Here is a 21,200-nt window from a genome sequence, read left to right as displayed (position 1 = left end):
TTGTTTGTGTTGGTGGGCAATTATCTTGTTCCTTTACTTGCTGGGTATTTCTCTGCCTCTTCATCTTGCTTATATTGCTTTGCTTGGGGTGTCCTTTCCCTCTTCTTGCAGTTTGTGGAGTTCTCTTTATTATGTAGTTTCTTCGCTGTGTGTGGGGTTGGACAGGTGACTTGTCCGGGTTCCCTGGTTAGGGAAGCATTGTCAGTGTTCTGGTGGGTGGAGCTGGATTTCTTCTCTTTCCTTTAGAAGACAATGGGCTACTTTTCTGGGAGCCTGATGTCCTCTGCCAGTATTCAGAAGTTGTTTTGTGGACTTTACTCCACGTTCAAATGTTCTTCTGATGAATTTGTGGGGAAGAAAGTGGTCTCGCCGTCTTGTTCCTTCCTCCCCAGAACACTGGATTCTTATATTCCATTTGGTCGTGGAGTATCTCTTCCCAGCTGCTCCAGCAAGGCGCAGCCGCTGCACCCTACCTTGGACGAGGGGTATCTCCTGAAGGCCGCCCCTCCTGCTTTGAATGTGGATCAGCTCCTCCCGGCCCTCCGGTGCCCACGCAGCCACCGCCTCCTGGACGTGGCACAGCTCCCCTCGGCCACCGCCCCAACCCTGGGCGCGGGTCAGCTCCTCTCAGCCACGATTCTGCACGTGGTCGGTTGCACCGGGAGCCGGGCGTCTCTCGCGTCTGCGCCGCCGGGAGCCGGGCGTCTCTCGCGTCTGCGCCGCCGGAGCCGGGCATCTCTCGCGTCCGAAATGCAGCTTTTTAATACTAATTTCGTATCCAGTAACTTTTCCTAATTTGTTTATTTGTTCTAAAGGTTTTCTTTTCTTTTCTTTTTTTTTTTTTTTTTGGTGGTGGTTTCTAAGGTTTTATGGCCTTCCCTGGAGGCTTAAATGGTAAAGAATCCGTCTGCAATGTAGGACACCTGGGTCCGATCACTGGGTTGGGAAGATCCCCTAGAGGAGAGCATGGCAACCCACTCCAGTATTCTTGCTTGGAGAATCCCCACAAAGGAGCCTGGTGGCCTGTAGTCTGTGGGGTCGCAAAGAGTCAGACACAACTGAGCAACTAAGCACACACACAAGGTTTTATGTGTATAATATCATTGCAAACAGAAACAATTTTGCTTCTTCCTTTTCCTGTTTGGAGGCCTTTATTTTTCTGCTAATTGCTCTGGCTATGACTTTTAGTTTTATATAGAAAGAAAGTTCTGGGAGTGGGAATTCTTGTCTTGATCTTAGAGGTAAAGCATTCAGTTTTTCACTACTGAGTATGATGTTAGCTATGAGTTTGTCATATATGGTCTTTATTGCATTTGGGTAACCCTAAGCCTTCAGTCGGAGAAGGCAATGGCAACCCACTCCAGTACTCTTGCCTGGAGAATCCCATGGACGGAGGAGCCTGGTAGGCTACAGTCCATGGGGTCGCTAAGACTCAGACACGACTGAGCGACTTCACTTTCACTTTTCACTTTCATGCATTGGAGAAGGAAATGGCAACCCACTCCAGTATTCTTGCCTGGAGAATCCCAGAGACAGAGGAGCCTGTTGGGCTGCCATATATGGGGTCGCACAGAGTCGGAAATGACTAATGCGACTTAGCAGCAGCAGCAGCAGCAACCCTTTAATACCTAATTTGTTGAATTTTTATCATATAATACAAGTAAAGAATTTCATCACATACTCTTTCTGGATCTATTGAGATGATCATATGATTTTTATCCATCATTCTTTTAATGTAGTATGTTGCATTTATTGGTTTGCATATCTTGAACCATTCTTGCATCCCAGAGATAAATCCCATTTGATTATGGTATATGATCTTTATAATGTGCTGTTGAACTTGATTTGCTTGTATTTTGTTCATGACTCTTACATTTATGTTCATCAGTGATATTGGTCTGTAACTTCCTTTTTCTTGTACTGTCCTTAACTGGCCTTGATATCATCATTAAGCCGGCCTCATAAAATGTACTTATAACTGTTCCCTCCTTTTCTATTTTTTGAAAGAATTTAAGAAGAATTAACATTAATTCTTCTTTAAATATTTGGCAGAATTCACTGATGAAGCCATGCGGTCTGAGATTTTTCCTTTTTTGTGAGGTTTCAATTACTAATCCAAACTGTTTACTCATTATTGGTCTGGGAGGTTTCAGTAACTGATTCAAACTCCTTACTCATTGGTCTGTTCAGATTCTTTATTGATGATTCAGTCTTGATGGTTTGTATGTTTCTAAGAATTTATTTATTTATTCTACACTGTCCAATTTGGGTCATATAAATGTTCACAGTAGTCTTTTAATACACTTTGCATTTCTGTGATATCAGTTGTAACATCTCTCTTTCATTTGTAATTTTATATATTTGAGTTTTCTCTACTTGTTTCTTAGTCTAGCTCAAGGTTTGTCAATTTTGTTTATGTTACAAAACAATAGCTCCTAGTAGCAAGAGAAGATTGATGGCTCCATCACTGATTTGGCTGGTCTTCTTTTCTCTTTGCAGTGTTATTTCCTTCACGTCCTGCTGCTTCGGGATACAAACTATTTTTAAGAAACTTGGTATTGACGCAAAGATCTTCCTTTGAATATGATGGAGTAGAAGGACGCTAAGCTCACCTCCTGAACACACCCAAAGCACCAACGGAAGAACTATCTGCAGAGCAGTTGTCACTGAGAAACACTGAAACCCACTGAAAAAGATCCTCTACAGCTAAAGACACAACAGCAGCTAAAGCCTGTCCCTCCAGGAGGTGACCCGCAGAGAAGAAAGTAATTACGTTACAGAGGTTTTCTCGTGGGAGTGAGATTCTGAGCCCCACATCAGTCCTCCCAGTCCAGAGGTCTGCCAGTGGGAAACCATGACCTTTTCCATGGTTCTTCTAGGTTCTATTTCACTTATTCCTCCTCTGATTTCATTATTTCATTCCTTCTGTGAACTCTAGGTTGAGTTTGTTCTTGAGGTATAACACTGGGCTGCTTATTTGAGATCTTTCATAATGTAGGCCTTTGTCAGTATTAACCGCTCTCTTATAACTGTTTGTGCTGCATCTCATAAGTTTTGGTATGTTGTCTTTCCATTTTTGTCTTGAGTTATTTTTTGATATCCCTTTTGACTTCTTCTTTGACCAAATGGTTGGTCAGAAGTATGTTATTTAACTTCCACATATTTATGAATTATCCAACTTTCCTTCTATTATTGATTTCTAGTTTCATATCATTGTGGTCAGAAAGATACTTGATGTGGACTTCAAGCTTCTTAAACTTGTTAAGACTTCTTTTGTGAACTAATATAAGATCTATCCTGGAAAATGTTCCATGTGTACGTTGAAAGAATGTGTGTGCTATTGCTCTTGGATGGAACGTACTGAATATCTCTGTTAGATCCATTTGACCTATGGTGTTGTTTAGGTATGCTGTGTCCTTATAGACATTTTGTCTGAATGATCTATCCATTGTTAAAACTGGGATATTGAAGTCACCTACTATTATTGATTGTATATGTCTATTTCTCCCATTTAGTTTTACTAATACTTGCTTTATTTTTAGGTACACTGAAGTACCTAAATCTTGGTGCATTATATATTATCATCTTGATGAACTAACCGCTTTATCATTTTATAGTAACCTTCTTTGTCTCTTTTAACCATTTTGACTTAAAGTCTATCTTGTCTAATTATAACCACTCCTGCCTTCTTGTTGCTATTTGCATGGAATATGTCTTTCCATCCCTTCACTTTCAGTGCATGTGTGTCCTTAAGTCTAAAATGAGTCTCTTGAAAAGACAACAAATCACTGTTGGATCTGATTTTTTTTAATCCATTCAGACACACTATATCATTTGATTGGATAACTTAATTCTTTTATATTTAAAGCAGTTCAGTTCAGTTCAGTTCAGTTCAGTCGCTCAGTCGTGTCCGACTCTCCGCGACCCCATGAATCACAGCACGCCAGGCCTCCCTGTCCATCACCAACTCCCAGAGTTCACTCAGACTCATGTCTATTGAGTCGGTGATGCCATCCAGCCATCTCATTCTCTGTCGTCCCCTTCTCCTCCCGCCCCCAATCCTTCTCAGCATCAGAGTCTTTTCCAGTGAGTCAGCTCTTCGCATGAGGTGGCCAAAGTATTGGAGTTTCAGCTTTAGCATCAGTCCTTCCAATGAACACCCAAGATCGATCTCCTTTAGAATGGACTGGTTGGATCTCCTTGCAGTCCAAGGGACTCTCAATTATTGATAGGTAAAGAATCTCTCTCTTCAGGGGATGCAAGAGACATGGATTTGATCCCATTTGATTCCATCTCCAGGAAGATCTCCTGGAGCAGGAAATGGTAACCCACTTCAGTATTCTTACCTGGAATATTCCATGGACAGAGGAGCCTAGTGGTCTACAGTCCATGGGGTTGCAAAGAGTCAGACATGACTGAGTGACTGAGCACACATGCACACAGGATTTGCTATTGCCATTTTGTTTGTTGTTTTCAGGCTGTTTTGTAATTCCTTTGCTTCTTTCTTCCTCTCTTGCTGTCTTCCTCTGTGATTTGATTACTTTTTGTAGAGGTATGCTTTGACTCCTTTCTTTTTATGTTTTGTATATCTGTGCATGCATGTGTGCTAAGTCACTTCAATCGTGTCCAATTTTGTGCAACCCTATGGACTGTAGCCTGCCAGGTTCCCCTGTCCATGGGATTCTCCAGGCAAGAATACTGGAGTGGGTTGCCATAACCCCCGCTAGGGGAACTTCCTGACCCAGGGATCAAACCCAAGTCTCTTAAGTCTCCTGAACTGGCAGATGGGTTCTTTACCACCAGCACCACCTGGGAAGCCCTTTGTATATCTACTACAGGTTTTTTACTTGTAGTAATCATAAAGTTTTACATTATTCATCCTGTAGATATAACAGTCTATTTTAAGTTTATAACAACTTCACCCACATACAAAAACTCTATGCTTTAACTTAACTTCTCCCTCCACATTTTGTGTTTTAATGCCACAGTTTACATCTTTTATTCATATTGTATCCATTAACACATTATTTTACTCACAGTTATTTTTAGTACTTTTGTCTTTTACTTTTATATCAGAGTTAAAAGTGATTTATCTACCACCATTACAGCATTAGAGTATTCTGGATTTGACTATATTTTCACCATTACGGTAAGTATCATACTTTCATATTCCTTACATCTGTCAGCATATTTTTGTTACAACTCAAAGACCTCTTTAGCGTTTCTAGTAAGATAGGTTCAGTGGTAAATAACTCTATAGTTTGTTTGTTTTGGTCTGGGAAAGTCCTTATCTCTCTTTCATTTCTGAAGGACGACTTGAAAGTTTCTTAAGTATTCATGGTTAATGCTTGTCTTTTACTTTGAATATGTCATCCCACTCTCCACTGGGCTGTAAGATTTCTTCTGAGAAATCTGTTGATAGTCTTATGCGGGTTCCCATGTATGTGGGATTTTTCTCTTACTGCATTTAAAATTCTTTGTCTTTGATTTTAGTCTTATTATGTGTTTTAGAAAAGATTTTTTTTGTATCAAAACTCTTGGGGAAATCTGTGAGCTTCAGGAACTTCAATGTCCAAATCTCTACACCGCCCCCCCAACAATTGGGAAGTTCACAGACATGACTTCTTTTTCTATTTTTAATTTTAATTGGAGGCTAATTTCTTTACAATATTGTGGTGGTTTTTGCCATATGTTAACATGAATCAGCCATGGGTGTACATGTGTCGCCCCTTCCCAAACCCCACCTCATGTCTCTCTCCCATCCCATCCCTCTGGGTTGTCCCAGTGCACTGGCTTTGAGCATTGAACCTGGACTGGCGATCTGTTTTACATATGGTGATATACACATTTCAGCGCTATTCTCTCAAATTATCCCACCCTCGCCTTCTCCCATAGAGTCCAAAAGACTATTCTTTACATCTGTGTCTCTTTTGATGTCTTGCATATACGGTTGTCATTACCATCTTTCTAAATTCCATATATATGCATTAATATACTGTATTTGTGTTTTTCTCTCTAACTTACTTCATTCTGTATAATAGACTCCAGTTTCATCCACCTCATTAGAACTGACTCAAATGTGTTCTTTTTTATAGTTGAGTGATATTTCATTGTGTATATGTATCATAAGTTTCTTATCCATTCATCTGCCAGTGGACATCTAGGTTGCTTCCATGTCCTGGCTATTGTAAACAGTGCTGCAATGAACATTGGGGTACACGTGTCTCTTTCAATTCTGGTTTCCTCGGTGTGTATGCCTGGCAGTGGGATCATATCCGCCATGATTTCTTTAAATAAACCTTCTGCCTTTTTCTTCCTCTCCTCTCTTTGGATTCCAACAATGAATGGATTGTTACATTTGATGCATGTAGGCTTTTTTTTCACTCTTTTTTTTTCACTCTTTTTTTTCTTTTTTTGCTCCTCTGAATGGAGAATTTCAAATGTATTGTCTTCACAAGTTCACTGATTCTTTTGCTTAGATGAGTCTCCTATTGAAGCTTTCTATTGAATTCTTCAATTTAATCATTGTGTTCTGCAATGCTAGGATTTCTGTTTGTTTTTAATGGTTCCTGTTTCTTTGTTGAACCTCTCATTTTGTTCATTCATTGTTTTACTAATTTTGTTTGTGTTTTATTGTAGTTCACAGAATTTTGTATGAAGATTATTTAAAAGTACTTATCAGGTAGTTCATTGACTTTCATTTCTTTAGGGTCATTTATTGGAGCTTTATCAGTTTCCTTTGATGGTATCATGTTTCATTGATTAATCATAATTCTTGTGGCCTTGCATTGTTGTCTACACATTTGAAGAAGTAGGCACCTCTTCCAGTCTTCACAGATTGGGCTTAGGCAGGAAAAGGCCTTCTCCAGTCACCTTGCCCAGAGATTGTAGGTGAATTGTCTGGTAGATCCTGAAGATGAGCTTGATGCTGCAGTCCTCAAGTGGGCAGGCCTGGTGCCTGGGTCAGTGCCTGGGCTGGACTAGTGCTTGGGTTTATAAGGGTGAGCTGGCATTTGGGTCCATGGGGTAACCCTGGCCCCTGAAGTCCTGGTGGTGGACTGATACAACAGAATTTGGCCTATAGCCTGGGGCCGCTGATACTGGCCTGCAGGTTGGGTCCATGAGGTGCAGCCTGACACTGGGGCTGGCCATATGCCTGGGTCCTCAGGAGCCAGTCTGGAATCTGGGGCAGGCCAGGAGCCTGACTCCAAAGGAACCAGTCTGGAATCTGTGTCCATAGAGCACAGCCCTATGCAAACCTAGGCAAACAAAGAGCCTAGGTTCATAGGAGCAGGTCCAGTCCTGGAGCAAGGCAGAAACCTGATTCTGCAAGAGACTACCTTGAGTCTGGGGTCTCTGGTAATTGTCTTGTTACTAGGGTGAAGCAGGAGTCTTGGTTCACTGAAGCTCACCTCAAGGCTGGGTTTGCAGAGGCTTGGCTAGTAGGTTAATACCAGCTTCATAAAATGACTTGAGAAGAATTCCCTCTTTTACTGTGTTCTAGAAGAGATTATATAAAATCAGTGTTAATTCTTTAAATGTTTGGTAGAATTCTTCAGTGAATCTGTCTAGACCTGGAAATTTTTCTTTGTAGAGAGATCCTTAAAATTAAAAATCCAGTTTTCTTTTAAGTTATGGAACCATTCAAATAATCTGTTTCATAGTAAATGGACTACAGAAGTTTGTTTTTTGAGAAATTGTTCCATTTCATTTGAGTTGTCAAATTCGTATGTGTGAAGGAAGTTTGGTATAACTTTGTATTGGTTTCTATAGATGTTACATTATGTATATATAACTTATGATAGTTCGATAGTGTTTTTTTTTTACCAGTTTGACTGAAGCATAGAAATCTTCATATCCCCTTACCCTGTCGTGTATAATGATCTTAAATATTTTCACTAAATACATTTAGAATCATATCAGACAGTGGTTTAAAAATCAAACATAACTTTTAAAAACCAAAGAGAAGAAGTCTATTATACTTACCAATTATTTTGCTTACTGTGTTCTTTTTTCCTTCCTAATGTACCAAGGTTCATTCTCTTATTATTTTCTTTCTGTTTAAAGAACTTCCTTTCACCATTCTCTTAAGGTAGATTGTGTAGGTTGCATCTTTTCATATTCCCACCAGTAATGCACAAAGTTTCCTTTAATTTCTCCACATCGTCCTCACTAATTCTTGTTATTTTCTGGAGGTTTTTAATAGTAGTCATCATAATAAGGTCGCACAGAGACTCGACTGAAGCCATTTATCAGCAGCATCATAATAGATGTGAAATGATACAGCATTGTGTTTAGGTGTGTATTTCTCTAATGATTAGTGATGTTGAACATCTTTGCATGTGCTTGTTGGTCATTTGTATGTCATCTTTGGAGAAATGTTTAAGTCCTTTGCTCACTTTTAATTGGATTATTCGTTTTGTTGTTGTTGAGTTGTAGGAGATTTTTTTTAACATATTCTAGATTAACCCCTCATCAGATCTATGCTTTACAAATATTTTCTCCCATTCCATAAGTCACCTTTTCATTCTATTCATTGTGTCCTTCGATGCATAGTTTTTGAGTTTGATATAGTCCCACAAAAAGGGCTTACTTTAAAAATCAGTACACTTAAAACAATTTCCCACCTCTTCTCTTTCTCTTTCCCCAGCTTATTTTAAATTTGAGCTACTTAGTATCTACAGGCCAAATTACTGAAAGAAATTTCACCTAATTAACCTTTTTTAGAAGGCATTATATCTCTGTGGTTTCTGATTGTCATAGTACTGTAAGAATTTCCATCAATTGTGCATATCTTTGCTGGTTTTTGTGTTGATATAGAAAAAGATAATGTGTATCTTTTATCCACTTAATATGAATACACGAATTACTAGCCAGAGAATAATAGCTTTAACCTTGGGCCATTGGTCTGGCAGCTTTATGTCTAGAAGGGAAAGTAAATCCTAACCTGAGTTTTTATTTGCCTCTTGTAGGCAATATTCCTGTGTATTAATTATTTCATGGAAGTGTACCTACATAGTCTATTTTCCACTATCCCCCAGGCTTTTCTTCTTTGTTGATTTGATTCTCCCGTAGTGATTTTATAGGAATGGCTCACGTTTTTGGAGCCATTTTTGTATTGTACTTAAAGCTGTACTTAAAGCTCACATTTTTGAGCCATTTGGGGTTGTACTTAAAGCTATCTATTATTGTCTATTTTTTTCCCTAACCATTACTATATTTCTGTTACCCAGATTGCCAATGATTTTCCAAATAGTACCCTGCCATTTGTATACCAAATAGTAATGCCATTTGTTACTGCCCAGGAATCAGCTATTACCAGCTATTATGTGAAAATTTACACGAATGTAATAGTAGCCTCTAAATTCACTACCCAGCAAACTATCCCAGAAGTCATGAAACTGAATGGCTCACAGATCAATCTAAGGTGTTTGAGGCACATCTTTATTAAATCAATTAAATACACAACAAAAAGCAGGGGGGAGAGATGGGTAACACACTTGGGATAAGGTAAAAGAAGGGTGGAAGGGTCTTATCACCTGAGTTATACAAGTTCATATATCCTCTCTCCCTCTCTGCAGTGTCAGCATTCTCCACTGATTGTGTGGTTTTGAGAATGAAAGTTAAGGTCTTTCCAAGGGAAATCAACAAATACAAGATACCTTGTGTCAGTGACGTCCACTTGCTCCAGTCAGAGAGATGCAGAGGGGCATGTGTGCCTGACTGCAGCTCTAACTCAACTAGCCTGATAAGCTACTCAGGATTTTGCTTATGTTTCTTAATTACAGGACACAAAAGATCAGAATGGGTGTCAACAGTAGGTGACCCAATTAAATTTTTAAACACATAAAGGGCTTCAAGAGTGCCTCATGAATATTTAATATCTTTGGCCCTTCAGTCTCTTCCTATGTTTAACACTCACATGCTCTATTTCCTTTATCTATGTCTATTATAACATGTTTCACAAACTACTTGCTTCTATACCTTGCTTCATAAATACTTCTCATTTTACATGTTCTTCTCTCTTTAGTTTCATACAGCCTTTTTTGTTTCTCTTATTTTCTACAGCAGAATTGAAGATTTAAGCAATACAGCTAATACACATTATAGAAAATAAACATTAAGGAGGATGAAACTTCTCTCTCTCTCTCTCTCTAGACTAGAAGCATCCCCAAGATGCAGTTAATGAATAAGGCAAGGCAAAGAGAATTGTGCATGGTATATTGCCATTTGAATGGAAAAAAGTGCTCATGCATTTCTATTTGGTAGTATTTCTCTGAAAGGATATAGAAGAAACTGATAATGGTAATTTCCTCTCAAGAGGGTCATTAGAGGGCATGTATATCCTTTTGCGCCATTTTCAATTTTCTAGGACACACACATATTGTCAGTTGAAAAATTAACTGATTATTTTTTTTAATTTCTTTATAAAAATACTAAATAATTTTTCTTTTTCTATACACAGGTATCAGAATGGCAGCACAACTTAACTTACCAGAAAATACAGATGACTGGACAAAAGAGGATGTAAATCAGTGGTTAGAAAGTCATAAAATTGAACAAAAACACAGAGCAACTTTGACTGCACAAGATGTGAATGGTGCAAACTTGAAGTACTTAACCAAAGATCACCTCGTTGCTATGGGCATAACATTTGGACCAGCTATCCAAATAGAACATCTCTTCAAAGAGTTGCTGGAGACATCCTCTGGAGATCCTTTCCAGACTTGCAAGAGGGGAAAAGGCAGTAAAAGTTTTCCTAAAACACAGGAGAAAGATGGAGGGACTTCAAAACAGAAGAATAAAAAGAAATCAGATAAGGTTAATGACTCTACAGTGAGTACAGTTACTAAAGGTTCTAAGTCACTGAAAAATGAGTTCATACAAGCTGAAATAGATGACACAAAGAAAAAGCAGCCATCCACAGAACCGACATGTGTGTCATACCCTTTTGATGAATTCAGTGATCCATATCGTTACAAATTGAATTTTAAACTACAGCCTGAAACAGGACCACTCAATCTCATTGATCCAATACATGAATTCAAAGCCTTCGTAAACACAGAAAAAGCCACAGAAGAGGATGCTAAAATGAAATTTAGCAATGAGGTTTTCCGATTTGCTTCTGCTTGTATGAACTCACGTACCAACGGCACCATTCATTTTGGAGTCAAGGACAAACCTCATGGAACAATTGTTGGTGTGGAATTTACCACCATCACCAAAGAAGCCCTCATTGACCACTTCAATCTGATGATCCACCAATATTTTGAAGACCATCAGGTCCAAAAAGCAAAGAACTGCATTCGAGAGCCAAGATTTGTAGAAGTTTTACTGCCAAATAGTACTCTATCTGAAAGATTCGTTATTGAAGTGGATGTTGTTCCAAAATATTCTGAATGTGAAGTTGATTATTTCCAGATTAAAATGCAAAATTACAGCAACACAGTATGGAAACAAAGTCCAAAATTCTCAGTCTTTGTGCGAGATGGGGCCAGTTCTAAGGACATCATGAAAAGTAATGCGGATTTCAAAGCATTTAAATTAGATTTGAAAAGACTGGCGGAATCCAGGAAAGAGGCAGAAGAGAAATGCAGAGTCAAAACAAATATAAAAGAGAGCGAGGGGCCAAAGCTTGTTAACTTGTTGACAGGAAATCAGGATTTGTTAGATAATTCATACTATGATTGGTACATTCTTGTAATAAACAAATGCCATCCTACACAAATCAAACACTTAGATTTCCTAAAGGAAATTAAATGGTTTGCTGTGTTGGAGTTTGATCCTGAATCTGTGAGCAAGGGTGTGGTCAAAGCATACAAAGAAACCCGAGTAGTAAATCTTCACTTCCCAAGTTTGTATGTGGAGGGGAAAACCACAAATGAGAAGATTACTAGTCTGAATCTTTATCAACAACTCAGCTGGATTTTCTGCAATGGCCGGTTAGATCTTGACAGTGAAAAGTATAAACCCTTAGATGCAAGTTCCTGGCAAAGAGAAAAAGCGTCTGAAGTCAGGAAACTGATTTCATTTCTTACCCATGAAGACATAATGCCAAGAGGGAAGTTTTTGGTGGTATTTCTATTACTCTCTTCCGTAAATGACCCAAGAGACCCCCTCATTGAGACCTTCTGTGCTTTCTACCAAGATCTCAAAGGAATGGAAAATATATTGTGTATTTGTGTAGATTCACGCATATGTCAGGGATGGAAAGATCTACTTGAGGCAAGATTAACAACACAGCAAGATGAATTATCAAACCAATGTGTTTCTTCTTTAAGTCTTGAAGAGATAAATGGAACTATTCTTAAGCTAAAATCTGTGACTCAGTCTTCCAAGAGATTTTTACCATCTATTGGTTCATCTACTGTCCTTCTGAAAAAAGAAGAAGATATCATGACTGCTCTGGAAATTCTCTGTGAAAATGAATGTGAAGATACAATCTTAGAGGAGGACAAAAAAAAATTACTTGAACTCAAAGCATCCAAAGAGGAAGATTTTTATCGAGGTGGCAAAGTAACATGGTGGAATTTCTACTTTTCTTCTGAAAACTATTCTTCCCCTTTTGTTAAAAGGGATAAATATGAAAAACTTGAAGAAATGATTCAAAGAGGGGCAGATTCTTCTAAGCCGACATGTGTCAAAATTATTCATCTGTATCATCATCCAGGCTGTGGTGGGACTACGTTGGCCATGCATATTCTCTGGGAACTAAGGAAGAAATTCAGATGTGCTGTGCTGAAAAACAAGACCGTGGATTTTTCTGAAATTGGAGAACAAGTGACTAATTTAATAACCTATGGGACAACAAATAATCAGGAATACTTACCTATATTACTGCTTGTTGATGATTTTGAAGAACAGGATAATGTCTATCTTCTGCAGACTTCTATTCATACAGCTGTAGCTAACAGGTATATTCGATATGAGAAACCTCTAGTGATCATCCTAAATTGCAGGAGATCACAGAATCCTGAAAAAAGTGCAAAGATGTCAGACAGTATTGCCCTAATACAGCAACTGTCTCCCAAGGAACAGAGAGCTTTTGAACTTAAATTGAAAGAAATTGAAGACCAACATAAAAACTTTCAAGATTTTTATTCCTTCATGATTATGAAAACCAACTTTAATAAAAAGTACATAGAAGATGTGGTCAGGAATATCCTGAAAGAACAAAATATTTCCACCAAGGAAGCAAAGCTTTTTTGCTTTCTGGCCCTTCTTAACTCATATGTGCCAGATACCACCATTTCCCTATCACAGTGTGAAAAGTTCCTAGGCATCACAAACAAGAAAGCTTTCTGGGGAACAGAAAAATTTGAAGACAAAATGGGCACCTACTCTACAATTCTAATAAAAACAGAGGTGGTAGAATGTGGGAACTACTGTGGAGTACGCATTATTCACCCTTTGATTGCCATTCGTTCACTGGAAGAATTGAAGATAAGCTATGATTTGGATAAGAGTCAAATTATGCTGGATATGCTAACGGAAAATTTGTTCTATGATACTGGAATAGGAAGAAGCAAATTTTTAGAAGATGTGCAAACACTGCTGCTCACAAGACAGCGCAATGAAAATGAAGGTGAAACAGGAACTTGGTTTTCCCCGTTCATTGAAGCATTACATAGAGATGAAGGGAACGTGGCAGTTAAAAATGTCTTACTTGAAGGTACTCGTCGGTTCAACCCAAATGCATTCATCTGCCAAGCCTTGGCAAGACATTTCTACATTAAAGAGAAGGACTTTCACAGTGCTCTGCGATGGGCAAACCAAGCCAAAAAGATAGAACCTGACAATTCTTACATCTCAGATACACTGGGTCAAGTCTTCAAAAGTAAAATAAGATGGTGGATAGAAGATAATGGAAGAAACAGGAGCATTTCTGTTGATGAGCTATCTGATCTTTTGGATTTAGCAGTACACGCCTCAAATGCATTCAAAGAATCTCAACAGCAAAGTGAGGACAGAGAGTATGAAGTTAAGGAAAGGTTTTATCAGAAGTCAAAACGGCGGTATGATACTTACAATATAGCTGGCTATCAAGGGGAGATAGAAGTTGGGCTCTACACAATCCAGATTCTCCAGTTCATTCCTTTTTTTGACAATAAAAATGAACTGTCTAAAAGAGATATGATCAATTTTATATCAGGAAGTAAAGATATTCCTGGAGATCCAAACAACGAATTTAAATTAGTCCTCAAGAACTTTATTTCTTACCTAACCAATTTGAAATTTTCTTTGAAAAAGTCCTTTGATTTTTTTGATGAATACTTTGTCCTTCTAAAACCTAGGAACAATATTAAGCAAAATGAAGAGGCCAAAACTCGGAGAAAGGTGGCTGGGTATTTTAAGAAGTATGCAGATATATTTGGCCCCTCAGAGGAATTACAGAACAAAGATTTTGGTCCAAAGCTTAGTTTGCCACTTCAGGTAGAGCTGTATCGGAGAAGCCTGGAAGTTTTAAAAGCAGACAAGTTTTCTGGACTCTTGGAATATCTTGTCAAAGCTCAAGAAGATGCTATACACACCATGGAAGATATAATGAACAAATATTCTTTTCTCTTTGAACAATGCACTGTCAGAATCCCACCAAAGGAAAAGCAAAACTTCATCCTGGCCAACATCATTCTCTACTGTATTAAACCGACCTCCAAAATAGTGAAGCCAACTAAAAAACTGAAAGATCAGCTTCGAGAAGTCTTGCAACAAGCAGGAATGTCTTATCGGTATCCAGAACCTTACTTCCTAGCTTCCCTCTTATTCTGGCCAGAAAACCAACAACTAGATCAAGATTCTAGATTAATGGAAAAGTATGCTTGGTCACTGGAAAATTCTTTTCGGGGACAATATAAGCATATGTACCGAACAAAGCAACCAATTGCCTATTTCTTTCTTGGGAAAGGTAACAATATGAACAGACTTGTTCACAAAGGAAAAATTGATCAATGTTTTGAAAAGACAGCTGATATTAATTCCTTGTGGCAGAGTGGAGATGTATGGAAGGAGAAAAAAGTCCAAGAGCTTTTGCTTCGGTTAAAGGGACGAGCTGGAAATAATTGTTTATACATAGAATATGGAATCAATGAAAAAATCACAATACCCATCACACCTGCTTTTCTGGGTCAACTCAGAAGTGGTAGAAGCATAGAGAAAGTATCTTTTTACCTGGGATTTTCCATTGGAGGCCCGCTTGCTTACGACATTGAGATTATTTAAGAGTCTGGCGTTCTCCCTCCAGGAATATGGACAAAACACCACTTAATTGTTTAGACCCAAGATGTATACTTATTTTTTTTTATTGGAGAATAATTGCTTTTCAGTGTTGTGGTCTCTCTTCTATGGATCAGTCATAATTATCCCTTCCCTGTTCAGTCTCCCTCTTCCCGGCCCCCACCCATTTTACCCATTTGGTCATCACAGAGCACCAAACTGGACTCCCCGTGCTACACAGCAGTTTCCCACTAGTTTACTGTTTTACACATGATAGAGAAGGAAATGGCAACCCACTCCAGTGTTCTTGCCTGGAGAATCCCAGGGACAGGGGAGCCTGGTGGGCTGCTGTCTATGGGGTCGCACAGAGTCAGATACGACTGAAGAAACTTAGCAGCAGCAGCAGCAGTCTATATATGTCATTGCTACTTTCTCAACTTGTCCTACCCTCTCCTGCTCCCACCATACTTTAAATTGGCAAATTTATAGGTAACAGCCTCTAGTGTTTTGGCCCTGTGCATACAGTATTTATATTTCCTCATAAGCATGTTGTAAGTCCCACATAGATTGTGATGAAAAAGCAAGGAAGGAGAGATGTGAAAACTATCAAATATCTTCCTTGGTTTGGACAACACCACTGAGGGCAGAATAAGAAGGAGCCGGATGGAACTGGGCTTCCCAGGTGGCTTAGTGGTAAAGAATCTGCCTGCCAAGCAAGGGACACAAGAGATATGCATTCAATCCCCTGGAGAAAGAAATGGCAACTCGCTCCAATATTCTTGCCTGGGAAATCCCATGGACAGAGGAACCTGGCAGGCTACATCCCATGGGGTCGCAGAAGAGTAGGGCACGACTTAGTGACTAAACAACACAACACGGAAGGAATGAGAAGCAGTGAATGTAATCATTCAGCTGCACAGAAGCCCACCATTCCCTCAATTAACCAACCAAGGTGTGGATTGAGGATGATTGTCTACTTTCTTCTTAAATGTGAAAATTTTTCAGCATCGAAAGACAATGGTTATGGTACCAAGACATTACAGTATCTGCAAAACCATTTCACAAAAAAGGTGAAAACCTCTCAACAACAACATTTAATCTTACCAGGCAACCTGGGAAGGTACTCTATACTTGGCACTGAAGGATCTTTCAAAGCAGAGGACCAACCAGTTCTCTGAAGGTTATACCCATAGAAGTATGCAGCTCTTACAAAAGTAGATTGGAGAAGCAGACTTCCTTTTCACGAAGAAGGTGACAACTGAACAGAAGTGAATTTTGTTTCTATAGCTAAGAAGCTCATAGGCCTCCAAACAAACAAAAATACAGCAAAATTCCAAAGCTAAGGAATAAAAAGGACTCTTGTGAAAAGACTAATGAGTCCCCAATCCAGGGGATCCCATTGTTCTAGCAAGTATACATATAACCAATGCAGAACCAACGAGAGGTAATCAAAATGTCATTTTCCCTAATAGAATTAAGGATCTGGGAAATCATCAATGGTTGCGAAAACTGATTAAAAAAAAAAGCTGATAAAGAACTATAATAGATGAGTCAAGGTGTCTTAAATCCTGATCAATATTAACATTGCTGAGAGAGAACCAGATATTACTGTCCTGGAAGTGCTACAGGAGTGCAGACTATAACCCTGAGACAGTCTCACCAAATAAATGAACCTGAATCTAATCAAACCTTTGGATCTTACTTCCAATTTAAAGGAAACACAGACACTGGATATGTTTCTCAGTAATTCTGTGTATGGGATACGGAGATGGATAAAAGAGAATAGATGGGCATTATAGCTGCAGCAAGATTGAAGCAGAGTTAACAATTGCTGTATTATGAGGACATGGGAGGTCATGAAACTCTGCTCTGCTCTTTGGACTGCGTTTTTGAAGTTTTCTTTTATAAAATATTTGTAAAACAAACGAGAAATGCTGTTTGTTTTTGCCTCAACAATCCCATTCAATTATTTTTCCACTGGAGAAGGTTTTTCCCTTGCTCCTGCATGAAATTTCAGCTTCATAACTTGTCGGCTCACTCTTGGCATAAAATAGCCCTCTGTTCAAATACAGTCTCAATTTAGAGATGAGAAGGTCAAGTCACAATAATTTCTCTGGGGCCACTTCCCATACAGTTCCAAGTTTTGTTCTACTCTAAGAGAAACAGTCTCTGTTGGAGTCCTCTTACCTTCCCAGGTGATCCTCTTGAACTCAGCCCGGCTTAGGCAGGCGCGTGAGAAGCACTTATGGATGTTTGTTCTATCATTGGTACAGAGTGCACCTAACATCCAGTCTTGAGAACAACATGCCCCGTGTAAAGAGGAGGCATCAAGCGCTCCACATGGTCCTCGTGAAGCCTCCTCCCCACCTCCCAGGCTCAGGATGAGATTCTCGTGGTGCTTGGGAGAATTGTCATCAAAAGAACCTCTTCATAAACCCTCTCTTCCTCGATGCCAGCAGTAGACAAAAGTACAGCTCGTGGGCCGAATCCAGCCTGTCTTTTACTTTTAAATAAGGTTTTATTGGAACACAGCCACACTCACTTGTTTAAATACTGGCTTTGGCTGCTTCTGTGTTGCAACAGAGTTGAATAGTTGCAACACAGACCATGTAGCCCACAAACCTAAAATATTTGCACAGCCATCTGACTCTTTACAGGAAAAGATTGCCAACCCCTGCTCCATGCTATCAACTCTTTTATGTCTTCATTGTAGGTCAGTTGTCTGATTGGTTCTTGGACATTTACCTTGAAAATATACATCTTGGTGTATCATCTAACTTTGGTATCTGAGTTCTGTCATTTTAGGGCCAAAGTTAAAACGTAAGAACAATTTTATCTCACAAAATCCGTTTTTCACAGATAAATCTAATTATGCTTTATTTGGGGACTCTGTCTGTGTGCCTTACTTGTTCATCCTAAGAAAGCCAGAGTTCCAGTCTGGCCCATGATGATGCCTCTCCCTCTTTTGGGATCTGTGGGGGAGGGGAGCAGGCAGCCCTGCTAGTGTATCTCTCCCTTTCAAGAAATTCTAGACCATCTCTGGAGATCTGATGGCTATGAGGTGGGGTGGGGTTTGAAATAATGTGCTAACACATTTGCTTTTTAGGCTGCTGTTTATTCTGAGCTGCCTTGACTGGACTCTCCCTTGCAGCTGCAGTAACTATGGGTCTTTATCAAGGTGGGCTTGGGATAGAATCCCTCTTTTATTTTACCATGTGATATAAAACATTTATTTTTCCCCTGGCCTGTGGCTTTCAACAGCAATATGTTTCCTTTTCCTAGTATGCAAGTACAGGCTTTGTTTGCTCAATTTTGTGAGTGCTTTGGAATTTAGATGATCGTATAACTCAAGAGGGACTTCCCTGGTGGCTCAGATGGTAAAGTGTTTGCCTACAATGTGGGAGACCTGGGTTCAATCCCTGGGTCGGTAAGATCTCCTAGAAAAGGAAATGGCAACCCATTCCAGTATTCTTGCCTGGAAAATTCCATGGATGGAGGAGCCTGGTAGGCTACAGTCCACGGGGTCACAAAGAGTAGGACATGACTGAGCAACCTTCATTATTGACCTTCATTATAACTCAAGAAGATCATGATCACTTTACTATCTTGCTCAAAATAATAATAATAATCAGCAGCAGCATCCAGGCCTCTTCACCAAGGAACAGCACAGTAATAAATGTGTGTCAGTTTTTCTTTTTTGCAAATTAAAAAAGTAGTTGAATTATGCTGGACAAATTTGACAAGTACATTGATCTATCATTCTCTTTACCTATTTAGCTTTATATTTTCCTTAGGTCCATGGAATTTGGTCCTGAAAAACAGAAATTTGGAATGTAAGATTTAAATAATAATTTACTATTCCATAAGCCAGCAGTTTCAGTTGAACAGAATCTCCCTAAAGGTGTTTCCAAATTGCCTATTCTATCTCCCAATTCAGACAGAGTCAGCCTAGACAGAGAAGGCATCAGATATATTTTTTTAACTTGAAAATCGTTAATTAGGTCATTGTAATACGCGTTTCCCAGGAATTCCCTGGCGGTTCAGTGTCTGAGACTCAGTGCTTTCACTGCCGCGGGCCTGGTTTCAATCCCTGGTCGGGGAACTAGTATCCCACAAGCCATCTGGTACAGCTTCCCCACCAAAAAAAGAAAAATGTTTCCCAACTCAGTATTCAGAAAAAAATATTAATCAACTCTCTCAAACAAATGGTGGCCGGAACAAATGAGCTTTGGAAACTTAATGGGATTCTGCTTCTGGTTATTTGGAATGTAGATTAGCAAAGAAATCTCAGTAATATGAAAGGGAAGATCACTTTTTAAATGAACTAAGTTATTCCTCTTAAAAATATTTCCTCACCTATTTTTATATTTCTTGCTCCTCCAAAGGTCTTTCTGTTGGAAACTTGGAAAATACTGGAAAAAAAAAAAAAAAGAGCTCCTATGCACTGAAATGTTTATAGATTTTTCACCTTCTCTTTTCTTACTGTCAAGAAGCCCAGCGCCAATTAAAGCATGTGTACTATTATTCTCTGTTCCTTTCTGTACTTCTAAAACTTAAATATGTATGTATACCATCATCATAACATTGTAGACCAGTTTCTAATTCTAGGGCAGGCTTTGTAGCCTGAGAGTACTATGTCTCCCCTGAATACATTTAAAGTAAGTAAAAGAAAATTGTATTTTCTTTCATTAGTGGAAGGAGAAAATTGTTCAGTTTGAAATCCAGAAATTTACCTTTTAGTTAAATGCTGTCATCATCTCATCCTATTTGTTGAAAATATAGTTAAAGCCTGTATTTTAGTGATTTACTTTATGTCACTTGGCTAGGCCACAGTACCCAGATATTTGGTCACCCACATGTTATATCAAACAGCCATCTAGATGTTGTGGTGAAGATATTTTTAAGATAATATTAGCATTTAAATCATAGATTGTGAGTGAAGCAGTTTATCCTCCATAATATGGGTGAGCCTCATCCAATCAGTCGAAGGCCATAAGAGAAAAAGGACTGAAGTCTTGCATGAAAGAAATTCTAGAGAGAGTGGCTCCAAACTCCAGCTATAAAACATACACACAGCACACACACATACACACTGTGCGAGTGTGGATTGTGTGTGTATACATCTCTCTCTGTGTTGTTGTTGCTATTTAGTCACTAGGTCCTGTCCGACTCTGTGCAACCCCATGGACTGTAGCCCGCCAGGCTCCTCTGTCCATGGAGTTCTCAGGCAAGAACACTGGAGTGGACTGCCACATTCTCCTCCGGGGGATCTTCCTGACCCAGGGACCGAACTCACGTCTCCTGCTTGGCAGGCAGATTCTTTACCAGTGAAGCCCTGGGAAGCCTCTGTCTCTCTCTGTATATATATATGTATACGTATATACACATCCTATTGGTTCTGTTTCTCTGGAGAACTGACTGTCACCATCCTTAAACCAAAAGTTAGCCATCAGGAGTCTCAGATCTTCCAGAAACCAGCCTTAGTATCCTTGCTTTGATAAGCCTCTGTCTGTGAGAGGTCCATGGAATTTGCCCTGATGCAAATGCAGGAATGAATTTCCGGGTCCAGCAGCAAAGGCGCTTGGTCAATTACGCTCCCTACAGTTTGAGATCTTTAAAGTGCATTTTCATGGCTATCACAAACACTAAGCTCAAATAAAACAAAATTAAAGTAGTTCCAAGTCCTAGACAAAAATGGATTACATTTGGTAAACTAAAACAATCTGATTTCTGAATGTCTACACAAAAAGATGTCTCTATAAATATCTCTATAGAAAGCTCCAAGTGAGCTAAGTGTTTAAGAATAATTTAGCATTAATTCAAAATCATGATACAGGAACAAAAACACATTATAGCTAGTTTATTGGATAAGAAAGAAGTTGAGAACTTCCCTGGTGGTGCAGTTGATAAGAATCCTCCTGCCAGTGCAGGGGACACAGGTTCGATCACCGGTGCAGGAAGAGCCCACATGCCATGGAGCGACTAAA

The 21,200-nt window shown here is 39.2% G+C and overlaps 1 protein-coding gene across 5 annotated transcripts in view; it reads left to right on the top strand.

Annotated features, from left to right (window-relative positions):
* Positions 1 to 17,990, top strand: part of LOC129552224 (sterile alpha motif domain-containing protein 9-like) — a 42,955-nt gene extending 24,965 nt beyond the window's left edge. For 3 of the 5 annotated variants that reach the window (XM_088833263.1, XM_088833267.1, XM_088833259.1), the window contains 2 exons: positions 2,500 to 2,765; positions 10,466 to 17,990. In XM_088833263.1, the coding sequence (XP_088689389.1) occupies positions 10,474 to 15,219 (4,746 nt within the window). In that variant the 5' untranslated portion in view covers positions 2,500 to 2,765; positions 10,466 to 10,473 and the 3' untranslated portion in view covers positions 15,220 to 17,990. Of the gene's footprint in view, positions 1 to 2,499; positions 2,766 to 8,195; positions 8,299 to 10,465 lie in introns of all 5 variants that reach the window. The other 2 variants (XM_088833265.1, XM_088833255.1) reach the window with 2 other exon arrangements.
* Positions 17,991 to 21,200: the final 3,210 nt, after the last annotated feature.

The sequence above is a fragment of the Moschus berezovskii genome, chromosome 3 (genome assembly GCF_049115385.1).
Source record: "Moschus berezovskii isolate FMDL1 chromosome 3, NW_MosBer_1.0, whole genome shotgun sequence".
In the NCBI taxonomy this organism is placed as follows: domain Eukaryota; kingdom Metazoa; phylum Chordata; class Mammalia; order Artiodactyla; family Moschidae; genus Moschus; species Moschus berezovskii.
Note: the sequence above shows the minus strand (reverse complement) of the source record. Positions and strands in the feature narration are given on the sequence as shown.